General features: G+C 46.5%; 1 protein-coding gene across 2 annotated transcripts in view; it reads right to left on the minus strand.

The window, feature by feature from the left end:
• TEX2 (testis expressed 2) overlaps positions 1-21993 on the minus strand; it is a 150322-nt gene that overhangs the window by 30921 nt on the left and 97408 nt on the right. For both annotated transcript variants that reach the window (XM_048488706.1, XM_048488705.1), the window contains exons 3-6: positions 18619-18819; positions 15692-16028; positions 4788-5035; positions 3874-4017 (exon numbers count right to left, since the gene is read on the minus strand). In XM_048488706.1, coding sequence (XP_048344663.1) covers positions 3874-4017; positions 4788-5035; positions 15692-16028; positions 18619-18819 — 930 coding nt within the window. The remainder of the gene's footprint in view (positions 1-3873; positions 4018-4787; positions 5036-15691; positions 16029-18618; positions 18820-21993) is intronic.

The following is a 21993-nucleotide window of genomic DNA, read 5'->3' on the forward strand; positions in this document are numbered from 1 at the left end:
ACAATTAACCATCAACTGTGGTGATTGCCGTCAAGTTGCAGGTGACTTATGTTGATCGTGTAAGATTTTCAAGGCAAGAGATTAACCCAGGTGGGTTTGCCATTGCCAGCCTCGCCATAGCAACCCTGGCCTTCCTTGGTGGTCTCTCATCCGAATTCTGACCAGGATTGACCCTGCTTAGCTTCCAAGAATGAGTTGGTGTAGGCTGCTTAAAAATCACAGTTCGCAGTAGAATCTGCAATTAGTGGAGAAATTTTTTTAAAAAATTAAAAGCCCACACATTTAAATGGGTAGCCCTTATGTTCTATATCAGGAATAACACAGGAATTGCCTGGATGGAGCAGATCAAGATCCCACCTGGCCCATTATTTTGTCTCCAAAAGCTAGCCAGAGGCTTTGGGACTCTCACAAGTGGAACAAGCGCACCTGTTTGTTCCCGGCACCTGACATTCCGCCTCTGTACATGGAGAATCGTTTAACAACCATGACCAACGGACAACTTCTTTTAATTTACCTTGCTCATGAAAGAGACCACTACTGTAAAATGGTCCTCCTTAAGCAGTGAAGCAAGAGACATACTATAACAAATTCCATGATCAGATGGAAGAGGCTTTTTCCTCTCTGATGGTTTCCCAGCTTAAAATTGTCCTCTTTGAGCTACTTTTTCTATCTACAGAAGGACACATGGAAAAGTAGCTTGGGAGAGCACCATTTGGGGCTTGAGAACAACCAGCAGTGAAAGGGTTACACAGCCTCGCATTCCTCAGCTCAGATCTGCCCAGGTTACTTTTGAATTTTTTTTAAAGGGGAAAGGGAGCTCCTTGAGTCATATTGATTTGTCCCAGGTCACAACAAGTTATTGCCTGAGGTAGGTATGTTTTCTAATCCAGTCTGCATGCATCTGGGGAGCTGGGCCTTGCTTCTATTTATCATTCTACTTGCCTTTCTTCCTTGACTGTGCTCTTGCAAGAGAATGTATGGGAGGAGATGCAATGTGAGATTTGCTTCTAGCATCATTTCCAGCACTGGCTGCGGTTTCCACCTCTGCCGTGACAACCGGTAAAGCAGCTTTCTGCCAGTACAGCAATAATTACCAGAATGGCAGCACTGATAAGCAAGTGAGTGCGCAAGTAAAATCTAATTAAGTCGATCTGCTTAGTGCTGCATACAAGGAGACTATTAGTTCACATGTATTTGCCAAAGGTACATTTAGTGGTGACCAATGGAGAGTGAAAGAGCTTATGCTGTGCCTGGATTGGTGCCTTAAGCAGAATTGCAGGTTTCCAGCTGACAAACACATTATCCGGAACACCACTCCTGTTGTGGCTTCTGAAGGAATCTAGAGAACCTTCTACTTTAGGAAGATGCAATTTAGCCAACTCGATTAAGGAATAACAGTCTAACAATAGGATACTCAAAAAAAGAAATAAAGAGGGAAATTAGTTTTTCCATGGGAAGTAAAAATATTATTAGGCCAAGAAGGAACACTATTACTGTCTGCAAGGGAAGAAACGAGAATAGCAGGGTGTTCTTAGGGTTTTAATGGAATAGGCCAGGGGTCTGCAATGTGCGGCTCTCCAGATGTTCATGGACTACAATTCCCATCAGCCCCTGCTACCATGGCCAATTGGCCAATTGGCCATGGTGGCAGGGGCTGATGGGAATCGTAGTATATAATATTTACTTAGAACAGGTTAAGTCATTTAAATATCTTGGGCTGAATTTCTATTATAATTTCAGTTGGTCTCTACAAAGATCCTGTTCTGTAACATATGGAAAATGTCTAACTTCGGGTATTGTGCAATTCTAATATGGGAAGGGCCATCATTCACTGGATGCTGTTTTAAAGATCTTTCAAGCTAAAGTAGTCCCGAAGATCCTCTATGGAATCCCCACAAGGATAGAAGCCTTTACTTCAGAACTTGAACGTGTTCAAACAAACTTTTTGAGGCGAGTTATGGGTGTTCCTAATAGTGTAACCCTTACCACGCTATGCCTTGAAGCTGGCTTATCATTAATTGAGACCAAGGCTTGGATCACTACAATAAAGTATTGGCTTAAGATTCATTTTAGAACAAATCAAAACGATATGACATACTATCTTCTTACAGATAATTATATTTCAAAATGGTCTAAAATGATTATCCAAAAAATTAGGCATATTGGAATTGACATAACTGCATTACACAATAGCAACGAAAAATTCATTTTGACTCAAATTAGTGATAGGTTGAGAGATCACAAGATACATTTTTTTTACTCAATCATGATCCCAATCTGTTCACCTCGAGCACTGGGAATTTCTCCTGGAGTCCCAGGTAGATACTTAGTTTCTACCTTATCTGTTGAACAGCGATGGGCCTTTATGTTTGCCCGATTTAATAGCCTTCCTTCAACTGTGACATCCGGCAGATACCAAAAAATCCCGAAACATCAAAGGTTCTGTCGATGTGGCTCACTTGACTCCGACTCATATTCTGCTTGAATGTGTCCTAAATGCCTATGTACGATCAAGTTTGATTCACCCTCTATTATTAGCAAAGATAATACAAAACTCTACTTGTGCTGTACATTTTCTTTTACAGGGCCATTTTTTTGATGTTACTTGTGCAGTTGCTTCCTTCCTGGCCATTATTTTAAAACGATAGCTATTGTTTTTATTTGCTTGTTGCTGATTATCTTTATCTAATTAGTTATTTAAATGTTTATATATTTTGTTGTTATACTATGCTAATAAAAGGCATATTGATTGATTGATTGATATTTTTTTCCAAATGGACATCTGATTACATAGCCCACTTATACCACCTTGACATCAGATTGTACACTGCACTGTTTTCAACATGGCAAAGTAAAAAATCACTGACACAGTTAAGGGAAAAAAGGAAGCTGAGTTCAGGATTCTAAAAAGGCAACTTTTAATACTACGTGTATTTCCGTATTTTGTCCTAATATTATATATCTTATAAAACATTGTGCTGAGAACTATCAAGATCGCAAATTAACTTGGAGAGTATGTGCAGGGCGGTAAGCTGCAGTGCAAGCTCTGTTTACGACTTGAGTTCGATTCCGACAGAAGTTGGCAGCCAGCTCAAGGTTGACTCAGTCTTCCATCCTTTTGAGGTCAGTAAAATGAGTACTCAGATTGCTAGGGGTAAAGTGTAGATAACCCGCAAATATAGTCTGCCTAGTAAATGCCATGATGTGATCCCACTCTATGGGTCAGGGATGACCCAGTACTTTATTTAATTAACTTGGATAATAGAAGGTTCTGAACTGCCTGCAAGAACTGGCAATATCTTTCTTTTAATATGATGATTAAAAAAGGAAGGACATGACCTCTGGTCAGTGGCGTAGTGCCAAGGGGATAGGGGGTGCACGAAGCACTAAGGACGTGCCCCTGTGGGGGTGTGGCAAGGGTGCAGAGGAGGCTTTCGGAGCGGGGGCGGACGGAGGTGTGGCGGAGCGCAGGGTACACGCGTGCTCCAGGCACAGTTCTCCCTCACTACGGCTCTGCCTCTGGTGAAATACAAAGCAAAAAAAGAAAAGCATGGATCATCTAATCAAAGCCCAAGACAGCCAAAGTCAACAGATCTCTCTATTTCAGCTGTCAGTTCATGGCTGGCAAATCTCGAAAGGGCTGCACTGAGGAAAACTGATAGTATTCAGCTATTCATTTCAGAAGGAAGCAGACAGAAGTCGGAGAAAAGTTGTTGTTCAAATCACTCACATTTGTCAAGGAGATCACCAAAGTGAAACTATCGACACAAAAGCTACTTATGAATTAAACAAGATGCATCATCATCATCATAAGCAAACACTGGTCAGATATATATTCAAGAATAAGAAGGGAACCTTGAGAGTTATTCATACCTTTATTTTGCTAAGCTTCATTTGTATCTTCTTAGACACGAGGTCAGACCAATACTTTTCTCCCAAAAAATCCCAAAATATTCTTCCAAGCAAAGCATTCACCCACGCTTCCTCCTCTTCTTCTTCACCATGGACATCTGGCAACTGCAGTAAAGGAGAATGGTTTATCTACTTACAGCAGTTCATGGAACTGAATTATATCTGAAGGTACTTATAATGTCTATGTTGGTTATTACCTACTAGGAAGCTACATAACACATGCAGTAAGCAGGACCGGATCTAAAGGATGGGGGGGGGGGCAAGCTGCCCCAGGAGGTGAGCAGAGGGGGCCACCGCCATGGCAGCCAGAGGTTGCGGGCGTTGCTGTCTGCCTGGTTGCTGCTCATGCTGCCCTTCCTCATTGGCCTGAACAATTGCTGCCAAAAGGCAGCAAGGAAGCAGATGGAAACAGGTGCCACCTGCATATACAGACAGACACAGAAGACACATGGGGCAGCAGGCACAGTCTTGCAACATGGTCCCAGCCCACTGAGGCAAGGACCATCCCCAGCCATGCGGCTGCCCTTCAGGGGCATCACCAGCTCTGCCACCTTCAGCAGAGAAGTTCTCTGAGAGCAGGCGAGCAACGTCCGGCTCCTCTTATCATGCCCAGTCTCCAAAATAGTAAGTATTACGTTGACAATACATGAGTTACACCAGCTCTGAAATCCCCAGTATTTTCATTATGGTAGCAAGTAAAAGTCAACAAGGCACCAACTTAAACAGAAAATGCCGACAGAAAAAGGAGCAAAGCCGCTTAATGGAAGATGTTCCCTTTCCCAAACGCAATAACAGCAGCTAGAAGCAGCTAGAAGAAGCCCAGTGTGCATAATGCAAGATGGAGAACAATGCGGAAAACTGAATCTGAATTTCACCTTCTTCACAGCAGTCGGGCTACTGTCAGCACTGTGAACTGGGCTGGCGATGGGGCTTCGTTGTTCTGGTGGAATGCACTTTGCCATGTACACGCCGTAATCCAAAAACATTTTTTGTCTCACAATGGCTGACAGTTCCTTCTGCTTTGGCTGAGAGAGGATTTCTTCTGTGCTTCCTTTGCTGCTGCTTCGACTGTGCGTAAGAATTCCGGTCTGGCTATTGGATCTGCTGTGCGCTGGCAAAAATCCTAAGGGAGGGAAAGGGGGGGGGGGAACTCACTATCATTGATAAATGTTCAAACACAAAACTGAATGGCTATGAAAGTCTGAAGTTTAGGATCCCTTCCCTTCCTTGCATGCCACCCCTCTCTCCCTCCCCTCCCCCTGTTAGGGTGGGTGGGCCATGTCCAGATGCCGGGCTTCCTCCCCCTCTCTCCCTCACATGCCACCCTCTCGCTCCCTCCCTCCCCTTCCCTTGCATGTCACCCTCTCCCTCCCTCCCCTCCTTCACTCCCCTTCACTTGCATGCTACCCCTCATGCCCTCCCCTTCCCCTTACTTCCTCCCTTCCCTTCCTTCCCCTCCCCTTGCATGCAACCCCTTCCCCTCCCTCCTAATTGTCTTGCTGATTGGATTGACAAGGGAGCAAGACTAGTATGTGGCAGTTTCAGAGAGGGTAGGTAAATACCATAAATTCCAGGACCATGTACCCCAAATCACCATGTGTTACAATCTAATAGCCAACCACACACTTTACTATCAAACGTTCAGTTTGCAAACACCTGTGGTCAACAGTACTAATGCTAAGCAAAAAACCCCACTCCTTTTAGAAATTAATTGCATAATTAGCAACATACATGCTAGCAAATGTAAGTGGTAACTGTTATTTGGAAGGGGATCACAGGAGAGAATGAACCCGGAAGAACTGCACTGACCACAGCTGAAACAGCTGTTCCCCACCAATGCTAGGTTGTATGCTGTACGGCTGTATGGCTCAAAAGGAATTTCACTAAGGGGCAGAGTTTGTAAACCCCATGCAGGGCTGTACAACCACAGATATGGACAGAAAACAACTAATTACACACCAGCATAAAGCTCTGCACAGTTGAATATAAGATGTTATCTGGCTTCACTCACCTAGGGTAAAAAAGTTTATGTTCTCCAACAGTAAATTCTACCAGTAGCATGGTGTAGTGGTTAAGAGTGGTGGGCTCTAATCTAGAGAACTGGGTTTGATTCCGCACACCTCCACAAGAGCAGCAGACTGTTATCTGGTGGGCTAGATTTATTACCCTGCTCCCCCACATGAAGCCTGTTGGACGACCTTGTGCTAGTCATTGTTCTTTGGAACTCTCTCTGTCCCACCTATCTGACAAGGTGTCTGTTGTGGGGAGAGGAAGGGAAGGAATTTGTAAGCCGCTTTGGCACTTCTTATGACTGAGGAAAGCAGGCTATAAATCCAAACTCTTCTTCAAATCTGGCAAGTGTTCGTGATTTTACTAATTTTAATCACAAAATGCTTCTGCGCTGCTGACAGTCGGTTGTGCACAAGAGCAGGGAATGTTCATTTACTTAAGACATTTCTAAGCCACCTTTCCACCCAAGGTCTCCAAAAAATTTCAAACATTAAAACAGTATTTAAAAGAAAAATATATACACAAACATACACACGCAGGGAGGAGGGGTAATAAGAACACAGAGTGCCAAGCAAAATGAAGAAGACAGACAAATCTCCCTGGGGAGAGAGTTTCAAGGTCTTCCTGCCAATGACTGTCACCTATCTAGAACTGATGGGAGCATCCAAACCCAGACCTCCTCAGATAACTAGAGTGGATGGGTGGTTCATGTGGTCATGTAAAGTCAGGGGAAAGACAGAGACTCAAATTTAGTGGAACAATTCAGTTCCTACTGGATCCTGCTCTCGTTTCTCACTGCTTTGCAAAATCTGCCTCAATGTTTTATGTTTGTTTGGGCCATATTATATGCTATGGGAGGGCATGTATAACACTGGCAAATGAACAGGCGAATGAGTGGCTATGAGGACAGATCTTGGTTTGTTGCAGGCCCCGGTTGGAGACTGTCTTTGGGCAAGAAAAGGTTGGCCTCCCATTGACTGTGAGAAGAGCATCATTTTCCAGCATGGGTCGCTGGCTGTTAATGATGTGTTCAGCCAGTTTGAGCTGAGTGCCATATTTTAATGTTCTAAGCTTGTTGTAACCCGCCCAGAGTCCTTCGGAGATTGGGCGGGATACAAATCAATCAATCAAATAAATAAATGGCTCAATTAAAGTCCAATTGCTACATTAGATTGCTGAATTGTTGGGCAACCCAATTGGGTGGTCAGGGACAGCCCTGCTACACTGCCTCCAGAAGGTTTTTTGGCAGCGCAGGGAGGCAAAATACAACACCCCCCCTCCCTGCCACTGAACAGCCCTCCATTGACTCAATGGGCTTACGCCAAAAAGATGGGAGGCAAACCAGAGTGGAAGCCCTCTAAGGTCAGCTCCACCCCCAGCCACCCCTCTGGAACACCTTTGCTATGCTGGCAGAGCCACTGTAGAGAGCCACAGCGGTCAACCGGGGAGGGGCCCCGCCATCTGGACCTGGCCCACCCACCCTAGTGGAGGGAGGGGGAGGGGAGGGAGGGGTGGCATGCAAGGGAGGGGAGAGAGTGAGGGGTGGCATGCAAGGGAGGGGAGGGGGCCTGGCATCTGGACCTGACCCACCCAACCTAGCGGAGGGAGGGGGAGGGGTGGCATGCAAGGGAAGGGGAGGGAGGGGTGGCATGCAAGGGAGGGGAATAAGTGAGGGGTGGCATGCAAGGGAGGGGAGCCAGACATACCCCAGGTAAGTGCACCTGGGAGGGCAAATCTGCTGGCGTAGGGCCCCACCACCTCCATGACTCTCACCCCACCCCCATTCTCCAAGAATTGTGCTGCTAAAATAAATGCAAAAGTAAACTTGAAGCCACAGACCTCCCAAAACATTTTGTTCCATCAATGTTTTTTGGAGGGAAGGGAAAGGAAGAAGAGACTCTCCTAAAGCAAGAGGAAAGATAAAAGGGCCTATTAAAAATTAAAGGCTTCCCACATTACTTATTCGAATCACAGATCTTAGGCAGTATGTCAGATGTTCCTTGCCGGAGTAACTTTAGAACTCTTTAGATTCATGCCAGTTTCAGTCATAAACAGCCCTTCAGCTGGAGAGTCTTTGAGTGGGTGTCCGCTTGCCATGGTTTTAACCGAAGCAGGCACCACGCCACAGAAGATGCCGCCATGGTGCGTGAAGTGATAAGAAAAGTGTCTAAGGTAGAGTCAGCTAGAAAAGACACTGACATAAGTACCCTTTCAACTCCCTCCCTAATTCCCTGATTCCCAATTGGCTGATGGGAATTGTAGTCCATAACATTTGGAGTGCCAAAGGTTCGCCACCACTGCTACCGTGTTTCCCCGAATATAAGACAGTGTCTTATATTAATTTTTGCTCCCAAAGATGCGCTATGTCTTATTTTCAGGGGATGTCTTATATTTCTGTATTCTGTTCATCAGGCATGCTTCCAAACAAAAACTTTGCTATGTCTTACTTTTGGGGGATGCCTTATATTTTGCACTTCAGCAAAACCTCTACTACGTCTTATTTTCCGGGGATGTCTTATATTCGGGGAAACAGGGTATAGTGGCTCTGGCCACAGTGGCCGAGGGAGCAAGAATCCTGGCGGCCATGGCAGTACCCTTGTGTACCTTATGTAGGCTATGGTCCACCTTTCTATCAATGGAGTCCTTTAAATTACCTTCACCATCCCTGTACACTAAGGCCCCCGAGTGAAGGGCAGACACCGGGCCATCCACTAAGGGAGTCTTTACCATTCTACTGAAGTGCTCAGGGGCCAGATAAAGTTTCCTGAATACGGATGGGAAGCTCTTATTCGCAGCAGGACTGGCCCACTGTTTCCTAAACTTCCGCTCGAAAGACTCAGGCAATGGAAATTTTTTTGAAGGGTCCTCGTCTGCGGGGAAAATAGCAGTACTGCCCTTGGGACAGCCCTTAATGGGCTTAGATGCCCCGGCAGTGCAAGGGTCTACTGCTTCCTCTGTGTCGTGTAACTCCAAGGCTGCGATGGTCTTGGCCATGAGCAGAGAAATCTGCTCAGTTTTAAAAAGACGCTGGCCTTGCTCAGATGGCTCAGGGGAGAGGTCCTCAGGATCAGAAAAATGGTCAGAAAAATCCACCTCCCCCTCACTGTAGTCATCCTCTGAGTGATAGGGAGATCCCTGTCAATCCCAATTCTCTCTGCGCCTTCTAGGGGATCTGGCTCTGGCTCTATGGGAAGGAAGGTTGTGGGGGGGGGGGGAGGCTGAATCTGCCTAACAACAGCCTCATCAATGGAGGATTATAGAAGCGCCACTAGCTGCTGCGGGGAGCAAGAACTCCAATCCTACAGGCTGGAGCCTGCCAAAACTCTCCCGCCCACTGCACTGTTCCCGCCTTCTTGTCTGACCTGCTCAGCTGAGGAGGTAGAAGGGATGTCGAAACTCGCCTCTGTTAAGCAATAAATAGGCAGGGAACCCGAGGCGGATGCCTGGGAAACCACCAGAGCTGCAGCGGCGCCTGGACCCCCGATCGGGGTGACGATCTCACGGCTGCGACTGTGCCTCTCTGGAAAAAACACTCCCTGATGCCCTGTGCTGGGACCAGCCGAGCGTGTGCGCCTTCCTGCGCGCTGATCCGGCGACGGAATCTATGGCCGCCCTGGGACCTTGCCACCTGTTCGTCCCTCCCAGCCGAGCGGCTGTGTGGGGAAGAACGCAACCTCCTGGCAGTGGCTCTAGTGTTTTCTGCCGCCAAGCGGCAGAACAACTCCCTGGAGGGAAAAAATGGCGTCTGAGTGGCTGAAGCCATAGCCGCAATCTTCTCCCTAAGGAACCAAAAAAGGACGCCAGACCCGCTAACACACCAACACGGGGTGGGAAGAGTGGGGGGAAACGTGAGGTAAACCAAAGACACTACAAAAGACCAAACACACACACACACACACACACAAAACACTAGCAACTGAAGAGCCTGAAGAGATAGCTGCACTCTCTGCCAAGGCAGGAAAGATACTGGGGTCAGAGGGGGGCACAACCCTACCAGAGGAAGTGACCAAAGCATCTTTCCTGCCTCTCTAACTGAAGGTGGAAAATACCCAGCAAGACCGTCTCCACCATCCAGTAGAACATCTAGATGTTGAGACAGTCTCAGACCCTGGAAAGTGGGACACACCATGGATAGGGCCGCCACCTGACACCTAAGGGTGTTACTTCTAAGACTCTTTTGGAACCCGTCCTGTAGGAATTCCAGGATGGAGGCCATGGAAGGAAGACTGGGATCCTGTTGTCGTGTTCTGGACCACAACACGAAGAATTTCCAGGTCGAGTTGTAAAGCCTCAAAGTGGATGGGCGGTGTGAGGCCAAGACAGTGTTGATGACCTCTGTTGTGTAGCCCTTATGAGCTAAAGATCCCCGCTCAACTGCCAGGTGGTCAGGCAGAGCCAGCCGGGTTCTGGATGATGAAGAGGACCCTGCAGTAGTAGGTCTGGTAGTGCCGGAAGATGAAACGGAGGGGATACTGCCATTTCCGTTATTGCCAAGAACCATGGTCTCCTTGGCCAGAAGGGGGTGACCAGAATGACTTCCGCCTTTTCGGCTCTGATGCATATTAGCAACTTTGGGATCACCGGTGTTGGTGGGAACGCATAGAGAAGTCCCCCTTGGCCACGGGGCGATCAGAGCATCCACCTCTTGAGCCTGGTGATGAGCAAATCTGGAGAAAAAGTTTGGTACTTGTGCATTCTCTGCCGTGGCCAACAGGTCCACTCTCAGGGTGCCGAACCGGAGCCTGATCTGCTGGAACACTGTCTTGTTGAGTGACCACTTGGCAAGGGAAACCATCTGTCGGCTCAACCAGTCGGCATTCAGGTTGAGTTTGCCTTTGATGTGTTCTGCCTGTAGACTCAGAACGTTCCCCTCTGCCCATGTGAGAATCTTGCTGGTCTCTTTGTGTAACCTGGATGATCAGGACCCACCCTAATGGTTCAGGTAGGTCTTAACAGCCACGTTGTCGGTTCTGATCAATATGTGTTTGCCCGTCACTTTGGAACTGAAGTGTTGCAGGGCCAAGAAGATGACACGTATCTCAAGCAGACTGATGGGAAGGGATGACGTTGGTTTGGCCCACTCGCCCTGTGCAAAGTCTTCCCTCAGGGTGGCCCCTGGAGGCCCCCCAGCCCTGGAGGCTCGCATCCATGAAGATCTGGATGAGGGGTTTGTCTGCATAGACCTTGCCCTGAGACAGGTGGGATCTGATAATCCACCAGCGAAGTTCTGCTTTGAGAGACTGGGGAATGCTGATCGGCCTGTCTTGCTTCTGAAGAATCTCCCATTGATAAGGGCGTAGAAGGAATTGTAGACCCCTGGAGTGAAACCTGCTCCATTGGATCAAGTTGAAGGTGGCCGTCATGACCCCTAGCAATTTGGATAGGGACAGGAGGGAGGACGTCCTGGACTTGATGGCCATGTTCACCATGCCGATGATCTTCTGAATCTTGTCCTCTGGAACAAAGAGAGAGTTCTGTACTGTGTTGATGCAGGCTCCAAGGTGGATCAACTGTTGTGTGGAATGTAGATGACTCTTCTCCCTGTTGATCAGGAACAAGTGGTTCTGTAGGACCTGCATGGTGAGATTCAGATCTTGAAGAGCTGCTGAGGCAGATTTGAACCTTATCAGAATATCATCCAAGTAGGGGTGTATGTGTACCCTCTGCCAGTGAAGAAGAGTTATGGGACCTAGGAGAAGCTTCGAGAAGACTCTTGGGGAGGTGGCCAACCCGAACAGTAGGGTGTGGAACTGGAAGTGTTGATCCCCTAAGTTGAACTGGAGGAACCTGCAATGAGAGGGTCATATCGGCACATGCAAGTAGGCTTCTCTTAGGTCCAGTGAGGTGAGGAAGTCCCTGGGTCTGTAACGGCCCTGATCACCCCCCATATGTATTATTGCAATATATTTTCTTTAAAATCATATTGGCAGAAGCCAGTTGCCATACACTTCTCTGTGTAGGTAGCAGCATGTCCACTTAACAGCAAGCCAGAGGTCAAAGGTTTGCTTCACAAAATCTAATCAAGGGGATGAGTTACTCCTGCATAACCTGGGGGTCTCATTTTGCCCTGAGTTCCAGTACATTGATGTGAAGCCTGGTCTCCACTGGTGACCAGGTCCCCTGGACTGGGATGTCTTCTAGCATCACTCCCCAGCCCTGGAGGCTGGCATCCGAGAAAATCTGTTTGGTGGAGGAAATCCAAAAAAAACGTCCTAAGTTCAGATTGGTTGGCCTGGTCCACTTTAACACACTGATTTTTACTGATCTTGAAATCACAACTTCTCTGTGGGATCTGTGGGAAATGAGGTCCTGATACAGTCGGAGGAATTTCTGAAGTGGTCTGGATCTGGACCTTCCCCACTAGATGGCCTCTGAATATGCCACCATTAAGCCCATCAGGCTTGCAAGAGAGAGGATGGAGCATCTGTCTTTGTGCATTATCTGTTGTATTTTTGTCCTCAAGGTATGTTGTTTCTCTAGGGGGACCAGGATCTTGCAGGAGATGGTATCTATGATGAAACCTAGATGTTCCAGTCTCTGTGACGGAATTAGCGAACTCTTTTCTCGATTGACGATGAATCCGTGACTCTCTAGAGTCTGAATGGCTGTGTTGCCCGGCTTGAGACATTGAGTCTGACCGAATTAGAATGTCGTCTAGATAGGGATGTATTCTGATGCCTCTCTCCCTGAGTAGAACCACCAAATTGATGAGGAGTTTGGAAAAAATCCGGGGAGCCGTGCAGAGTCCAAATGGGAGACTTCTGAATTGAAAGTGATTCTTCCCTACACCGAATCTCAGAAATTGGCGGTGACCCTGGAGGATGGGGACATGCAGATAGGCCTCGGACAGATCTATGGACGTGAGAAACTCGTTGGGTTGTAGGGAGTCTGCAACGGACCTCAGAGTTTCCACTCTGAAGTGTCTCAGCCTTACAAAGCGATTGACGTATTTCAAGTCTAGAATCGGGCGCCACTCCCCATTTTTCTTGGGTACCGTGAATAGGATGGAGTAGACTCCCTGTCCTCTCTGCTCCGGCGGGACTGCTTCTACGGCCTCTATCCTTAGAAGATGGGCGATGGCCTCTAATTTTCTTGCTCTTTTTTCTGGCATCTTGGACAAGGGAGACATCATGAAACGGCTTGGGGGGAGAGAGAGAAACTCTATTATGTATCCTGATGAGACTATCTCTAGGGACCAGGCATCTGTGTGGGAGGCTTGCCAAACCTGGTGAAATTTTAGAAGTCTGCCCCCCACCGTGTTGGCGTCATGCTTTGGATTGCCGAGCGTCTTACTGGAATCGGTCTGAACCTGAAGTCTTCTTGGGGATGAAGCCTTTCTTGAATTGTTGTCGACCCTGATTCCAGTAGGGGTGTCGAAAATTGTCTCTTTTAAACTGGTTGTTGCTCTGCTGAGGACGAAAATTGGAGTGAAAAGACGTCTTCTTGTCAAAGCTGCGAAAAGGCTTAGGTAGATGCTTTGGTTTTTCCTTGGGGTCAACCAGGAACTCATTAAGGTCTTCACCGAACAACTTTTGCCCCTGAAATGCACATTCCGATACCATGGTTTTGGATCGCCAGTCAGTTTGCCATGCTCTCAGTCAGAGTAGTCGGCGTGTAGCCACAGCAGAGGCCATGGATCGAGCCAAAAAGGTGACTGAGTCTAGGGTGGCATCAGCCGCCTTGAGCATTCTGTTCACTCCCTCTATGGCCTTGGTTTCGGTGGGTGGCAGCAACTCCAAGACCTTCCTTGCCCAGACAATCGATGCTCTGGAGACGATAGAAGCTGTTGCTGAAGCTCTGATAGCCATGGCTGCCGCTTCATGGTTTGTTTGTTTTTCAGAATTGGTCCGACCTTCTGTCCTGCATGTCTTTAATCTGGCCTCTGCCATCCTTGGACACAAGGCCTGTAGCGCCGCTACAGGGCCATCTATAATAGGTACTTGTAAAATGTCATTAGCATGAGAAGGTAAGTCATACAGTTTACGTAGGAAATTGGGGCACCTTTTATTCACTGCGGGCTTTTCCCACTGGTTAGTGACCTGTGTCTCAAAATACTCAGGGAAGGGAAAAACCTTCTTAGAGTTAAGGTTAGAGGGAAAAAATTCTCCATCACCATTATGCAGGGAGGTGGATTTACATTTAGAAGAACCCTCACCGCTCTTAGCTTCACCAAGGTGTAGTGCAGCAACAGATTTGGACAGTAAGTAATGGTAATCCTCCAACTTAAAGAGGCAAGAGGATTGTTCCGTAACCTGAATCTCTTCCAAGTCTTCTTGGTCAGATAAAATCTCCCCCTCCTCCCTACCGGGGGTCTCAGAATCTGAAGAATTCCCAGCGGATTCAGGAATTAATCTGGGTTTTTGGAGGGCTGCTTTGGTTTGCCAAGAAGAACCAGCCCTTTTATTCTCTCTGACTACTGATCTGGAGGGAGGAGCAATTGAATTAGGAGAGGAGCTAGAGGGGCAGTCATCCATATGAAATCTATAGAGGGATAACATCTCCTCCCTCATTTCTGCCCTCTCTTTCTAGAAAGCCCCTTTAACGAAGGCAAAAATCTCAGACTTTAATTCTCTCAATGAGAGCTTACTGCCCTCCTCCAGAGTCACAGGGGGTTCCACTCTCCCTCCTTGCTCCGTAACAATAATTTTAGCGCCCTGACCTGGGACACCAGGGTGCATTGGGCTTGAGCAGGAGGAGGCGCTGCAGCCATCGGTCATTTGGCGCGTCTCTTCCTTTTGGCGCGAAAACTCCTTGCCGCTGGAGCTGTCCTCATGGCGCGTTTCCCCAGCCGGGGACTCTGATTGCATGCTCCTCCGAGGGCTGCCTGCCCTATCGGAACCCTCCTGGGACCCTTGACTGCCGTCGCTGTCCTCTTCTGAGGACAAAAGAGTTTCCCTTCTTGGCATAGTGAGCGGAGGGGAAAAGAAAAAACAAACCGCTCCCGCTTACCGCTTACCGCTGCAAAACAATGAGCCGAGCAGTGCTGTTGCCAGGGGAATGCTCTGCCGTTTAAAAAAGGAGAGCTAGCTTCTCCTACTCCCTTGGGCAGTAAGGAAGTTTGCATTAGAGTAGCTAGGTGTAGAGCTTAAGGAATTAAAGTTATAGTGGCAGCAACAGCCACTGTGCCTGCTCTTCCTGAAGGCAGGGAATAAACTGGAGTACAAGAGAGGGAGCGGACCCACAGCACAGAGAGGAGCCTGGGGGGGAATTTTTTATTAACCCCTGCCTTCCTGGTAGGAGGTCAAGCAAAACCCAGATGTCCTCTTGCTCAATGGAGCATCATTCTCCTTCTGGAATATGCAATGTTTGTAAACTGAGAGTTTGAATATCATACTACAAGAGAGACGGAAAGTGGGCAGAGAAGAAATCCTCCTCTAATTCCAGCACTATACTTAGATAAAGATGTTAATACTGTCACTTGAGGTGCAATGGTGAGAAAATTGTATGCTTCCACATTAGGATATAGTCCCAAATGAATATGAAAATTATCATTCATTTATATGTGCTGCCTTTGTCAAAACCATTATTTTGTGCATTACTGAACATACTCCTTTGATTCAAGAGAATTTATAGGTCGCTGAACAACTATCATTAAACATTCACATGGATTGGGCGAGGGGTGGGGGGAGTAGGGCCAGGTAGGCACTAGGACCCAGGCAGAGCATTCTACAACAAACAAGGTCCGGCATGTTGGATTCTGTGGTGGAGGAATATACAATCTACTAACATCTTTTTGTGAGATTAGGCATAATTTGATCACGATTCTTACCTGGCTTGTTTCCGCATACAACTGGCTTTTTTCCTTCAGATTTCAATTTAGAAGCCAAGAGAAATCTCCTAAACCATTCTTCCTTCTCCCTACCAGTCCTTCCAAAGAGATAAAGCACTTGATCCTTTTGAGTGACTGACTTAGCTCCATCCTGAGGCTGTTTCTTGCATTCTTCACTGACGAGCTCTGCTTTTTCTGTGGATGGCTTCTCTTCCAAGGTCTCTTTATCAGTCTGGGCTTTAGCCATAAAATCATCTTGCGGCCCAAGCTCAATGCAAATAGGATACTTTTTATTCCAGATTCGTTTGCGAGCCAAACTTTTGGGAACTAGGTGAATCTAGAGGAAAAAAAGTTGCCAGAGAGTTTCAAAGTCATTCTCACTACAATATTCCATGCATAGTTGAACCCATAACCCATTGCAAACATAGATGAGGAAGAACTAACATCTTCATTCAGAATGAGCCTGACATTTCATGGGATTCCTAAAACATTCCCAGAGAACAGCTGAGCTTTCTGAAATTTATCTTGCAACAAGAGGGAAGGCAAGACGCCAGCAGCAGAGAATGTTCGGGGATAGGGAAGATTTGTCTTACATCACTGGGAAATTGAACATGGGCCCACTAACGTAGCCAACCTATGGTGCTCCAGATGTTCATGGACTACAATTCCCACCAGCCCCTGCCAATTGGGCATGCTTGCAGGGGCTGATGGGGATTGTAGTCCATGAACATCTGGAGTACTATAGGTTGGCCCTCCTAATCTAGGGTTAACAGGTTTCCCTGGCCACCAGCAGTTGATTGCAGGTGGTGGGGGAGGGTGGTCAGATCCAGGTTGGGAAACTCTTGGAGATTTGTGGATGGAGTCTGGGGAGAACAGGGACTTCAGTGGGATACGAATGCCATAGAGTCCACCCTCCAAAGATACAATTTTATCCAGGGGAACTCATATCTGTATAATGGAAATGAGCTGTAATTCTTTTATTGCTTTTTAAAATATAATTTTATTGATATATTTGGATCAATCTTTCAATCATATTTCATCATTATGTTACATCCATTATATACTTTTCCCCTTTTTTCCCCTGCTCTTATCATCATTTCATATAATGTCTGTGCTGCTATCTATGTGTCCAGTTCTGGTCGCCGCATCTCAAAAAGGATATTGAGGAGATAGAAAAAGTGCAGAGAAGGGCAACGAGGATGATTGAGGGACTGGAGCACCTTCCTTATGAGGAGAGGCTGCAGCGTTTGGGACTCTTTAGTTTGGAGAGGAGACGGCTGAGGGGGGATATGATCGAAGTCTACAAAATTATGCATGGGGTAGAAAATGTTGACAGAGAGACATTTTTCTCTCTTTCTCACAATACTAGAACCAGGGGGCATTCATTGAAAATGCTGGGGGGAAGAATTAGGACTAATAAAGGGAAACACTTCTTCCACTTAGCGTGTGATTGGTGTTTGGAATATGCTGCCACAGGGAGGTGGTGATGGCCCACTAACCTGGATAGCTTTAAAAGGGGAAGGCTTGAGGACAGATTTATGGAGGAGAAGTCGATTTATGGCTACCAATCTTGATCCTCTTTGATTTGAGATTGCAAATGCCTTAACAGACCAGGTGCTCGGGAGCAATAGCCGCAGAAGGCCATTGCTTTCACATTCTGCATGTGAGCTCCCAAAGGCACCTGGTGGGCCACTGCGAGTAGCAGAGAGCTGGACTAGATGGACTCTGGTCTGATCCAGCTGGCTTGTTCTTATGTTCTTAATGTCTTTCTCTATTTTTCTATTGTTTTATTTTCCATTATACCCATGAACAATAAGTCTATATTCACCAGTATCTTAACTTTTACATATTTTTCTATATACAATATAACCTGAACCCACAATTGTTTAACCTCTTTCCATTCCAACCACATATGCGTATAAATTGAATTTTTTTTCACCACAATGCCAACATTTTGGACTGAATCCGGCATCTCTTTTATTGCTAAGTAAGTCTGAAGTCTGTGTAATTCTAATTCTGAAATCCAATAATTAGGAATAATAATTATTTCTAATCTCAAATTCCACCTGAGGAAAGAAGCCTGATATGCAAGATCACACTATTGTACACTATATTAATTAATCCAGAACGACCATTATTCCTGGCTTCGCACTCAACACTACTCTACTGGGCATGATTTTCAATCCGTTTCCATGCCCTTAAAGAAAACGAATAGCTCCAGGATGCAGAAAAAAAGCAAGTGGGAGATGAGGTAAAGAAATGAAACGGTAATTTTAGCCTACTTTATCGTGGGAAAGAGCAGCACTGTAAGAAAGCAGGTATGATTTAAAAATCAGGCAGAACTAGTTGTCATAACAAATCCAAGGCTATTGTCGAAGGCTTTCACGGCCGGAATCACTGGGGTGCTGTGTGGTTTCCGGGCTGTATGGCCGTGTTCTAGCAGCATTCTCTCCTGCCGTTTCGCCTGCATCTGTGGCTGGCATCTTCAGAGGATCTGATGATTCAGGTCCTCTGAAGATGCCAGCCACAGATTCTGGCAACGTCGAGGATGATATAAATGCTGCTACTGCCATACAATCTTCCAGGCTCCTAGCACTTCAAATCCAAGGCTGCTCTTTTACAGTTGCCCTGGTTTTCCTTCTCATAACATCTAGGGATATTCAGCATGCATCACAATGCTGCCAAGTTTCTCTTCCTCCGAACAGTTTTAACGGCTGGCACTTGTGGAGACAGGGAAACAATGCAAAATCATACCACACATTGATAGTCCCTAGATATTACTGGCAGAGGGAATGAACAATACCATTCTTGCCATTTTTGAAAGCAATTCATGCCATTCAACATGCTTCCACCCTCGGAAGCATATACTTCAACAATATGGTTGACCAATAATCAATCGTGTGAGATAAAATTTCACTCGCGCTCACCTTGCTGTCTGTAAGATCATAAATTTTCTGGCTAATGTAGACCACTTCAGCCTTTGATTCATTATAGATAGCCCTTCTGGAAATATTTTTGTTGGGTTTTGAAAGTCTTAAGGTACTTCCCTCAAGTCTCACAAAGACGGAGTGAGTCAAAGTAGCATGGTAGGTTTCTGGATCGTAGTTGGAGATTTCATTCATCCAGCCCTAGTGGGAAAAACACACACAGTGTTATTGCACGTGATGCATAATGTATCCAAGTACTACCAAGGGTATCGAAAAGCCTGTATAAGCCTGTAACAGAAGAAGCTTCCATGTACGCTGGATGTCCGGGATCACATAACACAAGAGAAACATCAATCCATCACAAAAATATCAACATTTTGTAATGAGTAACAACACATGAGATCATAGAGTTGGAAGAGACCACAAGGGCCATCCAGTCTAACCCCAGCTACATAGGAACACACAGTCAAAGAACTCCTGACCGATGGCCATTCAGCCTCTGTTTAAAAACATCCAAAGAAGACTCTATCACACTCCGAGGCAGAGTATTCCACTGCCATCAGGAAGTTCTTCCTAATGTTTACGTGAAATCTCTTTTCTCGCAGTTTGGATGCACTGCTCTTTGTCCTAGTCTCTGCAGCAGTAGAAAACAACCACTGGTCTTTCCTGTGAAGCAGGGACATAGGTATAGATTTTTAATGGGGTGGGTTCAGGGACGTGGCCACGCCTCCCCAAGCCCCGCCCCGGCCTCAGTACTTATAAAAGCAGCTCTCCAAGGCCAGGGATGGCAGACTCCCCTACCCTGCCCCCCCCCCACCGGCTGGGCTCCCAGCCGGCAGTTCCTTCTGCCCTCCCCTCAGGACAGAGGTGTAGCTAGGGAAAATGGAGCCCAGTGCAAAATATGAGTTTTGCAGGCCCACTCCCATGGGCGGCCACTGTGATGCTGGAATCCACCCCAAAACAGCATCACTTTCAATGGTGTTTAAACTAGGGAGCCCAGATTCTCCTTTTAAATCCATCTTAAAGGGAGAATCTGGGTCCCCAGGTAAAACAACATTGAAAGTGATGCTGTTTTGGGGTGGATTATCCCCCACCCTGAAACAGCATCACTTTCAACGTTTAAACTGGGGACCTCAGATTCTCCCTTTAAATCCATGCCAAAGGGGGTGGATTTAAAAGGAGAATCTGGGGAAATTTGGGGGGTGCCTGCTGTCAGGGGTGCAATTGTTAAGATAGCAGCACTAAACTTTTAGGGTATCTTTAGGAGACTCTCCTGATGATACCACCCAGGTTTGTTGAAGTTTGGTTCAGGGGGTCCAAAGTTATGGACCCTCAAATGTGTAGCCCCCATCTTCTATTAGCTCCCATTGGAAACAATGGGGCACCCCCTTTGGGAATTCATAACTTTGGACCTACTGAACCAAACCTCACCAAACCTGGGTGGTCTCATCAGGAGAGTCTCCCAACAAATCCCTGAAATGTTGGTGCTGCTAACCTAAAAACTGCGCCCCCTGTAGGCCACAAACTGAAAAAACACTTAAAAATACAAAAAACCAGAAATGGGGGGGGGACAGAGCTTTGGACATGCAATGGGGGGGGGTTAAACCCGGGAACCCCCCTTACCTACGTCCTTGCTATCATGCCACCCCTTAACCTTCTCTTCTCCAGACTAAACATATCTTGTTCCCTAAGTCTTCCCTCACAGGACATGGAATCCAGACCTACCATTTTGGTTGCCCTTCCCCCCCCCCCCCACCCCCCAAAAAAATCAACATGCTCCAGCTTGTGAATATTCTTCTTGAATCATGGTGTCCAGAACTAAGCACAGTATTCCAGGTGAAGCCTGACAATGCAGAACAGACTGGTACGATTACTTCCCTTGATCTCTAGACACCATAATCCTATTGGTGCAGCTCAGAATTACACTTAGCTGCTGCATCACACTGTTGACTCATGTATAGCTTATGATTTTTTAAGATTCCCAGACCCCTTTCACATGGACTGTTGCCAAGCCAGCTATCACCCATCTTTGGGCGTTTTGTGCATTTCATTTTTTTCTCACTAAGTGTAATACCTTATATTTTTCCCTGTTGAAATTCATTTTGTTAGTTTTCGCCCAACTCTCTAATCTGTCAAGGTCATTTTTAATTCAGACCCTGTCCCCTGGGGTATTAGTGACTTCTCCTAATTTGGTGTCATCTGCAAATTTGATTAGCATGCCCCTGAGTCATTTAGAAAACACTGACTAGCACTGGGCCCAGGACAGAAAGCTGTGGCACCCCACGAGTCACTTCTCCCGGATGAAGAGGAGTCATTGGTGAGCACACTTTGGGTTTGGTATGTAAATCGATTACAAATCCACTTAACAGTAGCATTCTCTGGCCCACATTTTACTACCTTTTTTGCAAGAATATCATAGAGGACCTTGTCATAGACCAGTGATGGCGAACCTATGGCACAGGTGCCAGAGGTGGCACTCAGAGCCCTCTCTGTGGGCACGTGCAAACAGAGTTGCCCCCACCCCCCCGCACATACGGCTGACCTGGGCCGCTGGGCACGATTATTAGCATTAAACCTAAGACCTAGTTTTGGGGAAGAAGTGTAGGTAACCCTGTTAAGTGCTGTTAAACCCCACTGATTTTCATGTGAAGATCCTTTACCTGGGAGTAAGCTCAGTTGCTGGCAATGGGGCTTGCTTCTGAGTAAACCCTCCTAGGGTCGTGATTCACCCGTTGGAAGAGTTGCACAGTTGCTTCAAAGCAAAGCCACCGACTACCACCAAGCTTACTCCCGAGTAACACATGCCTCAGAGCCAACCGTTTTTTCTAAACTAAAACCTCAGTATTCAGATTAAATTGCCGTCTTGGCACTTTGCGATAAATAAGTGGGTTTGGGTTGCAATTTGGGCACTCGGTCTCAAAAAGGTTCGCCATCACTGTCATAGACCTTACTGAAATCAAAGTATGCTACACCCACAGCATTCCCTTCATCTACCAAGCTTTGTCACTCTATCAAAAAAAAGAGAGAGATAAGATTAGCCTGCCATGACTTGTTTTTGAGAAACCTAAGTTGACTTTTAGCGATAACTGCATTCCCTTTAATGATCTGCTCTAGAATCCTGCTGGTATTGATGTCAGGCCAACTGGATTGTAATTGTTTGGGACTTCTTTTTTCCCTTTTAGAAGATGGGGACAACATTTGCCTCCATCAGTCTGCTGAAACTTCTGTTCTCCAGGAATTCTTGAAGGTCATAATGTTACCGCTGTTGCTCGGGTAACAATAAGTGATTTCAGCTCAGCAACGTAATGAGGCGCAGGAAGCCGGCGTTCTCCAAAGCAAAGGATTTTATTTGGAGGTGAGGGTCACAGCTCAGGC

The sequence above is a fragment of the Sphaerodactylus townsendi genome, linkage group LG03 (assembly GCF_021028975.2).
Source record: "Sphaerodactylus townsendi isolate TG3544 linkage group LG03, MPM_Stown_v2.3, whole genome shotgun sequence".
Taxonomy (NCBI): domain Eukaryota; kingdom Metazoa; phylum Chordata; class Lepidosauria; order Squamata; family Sphaerodactylidae; genus Sphaerodactylus; species Sphaerodactylus townsendi.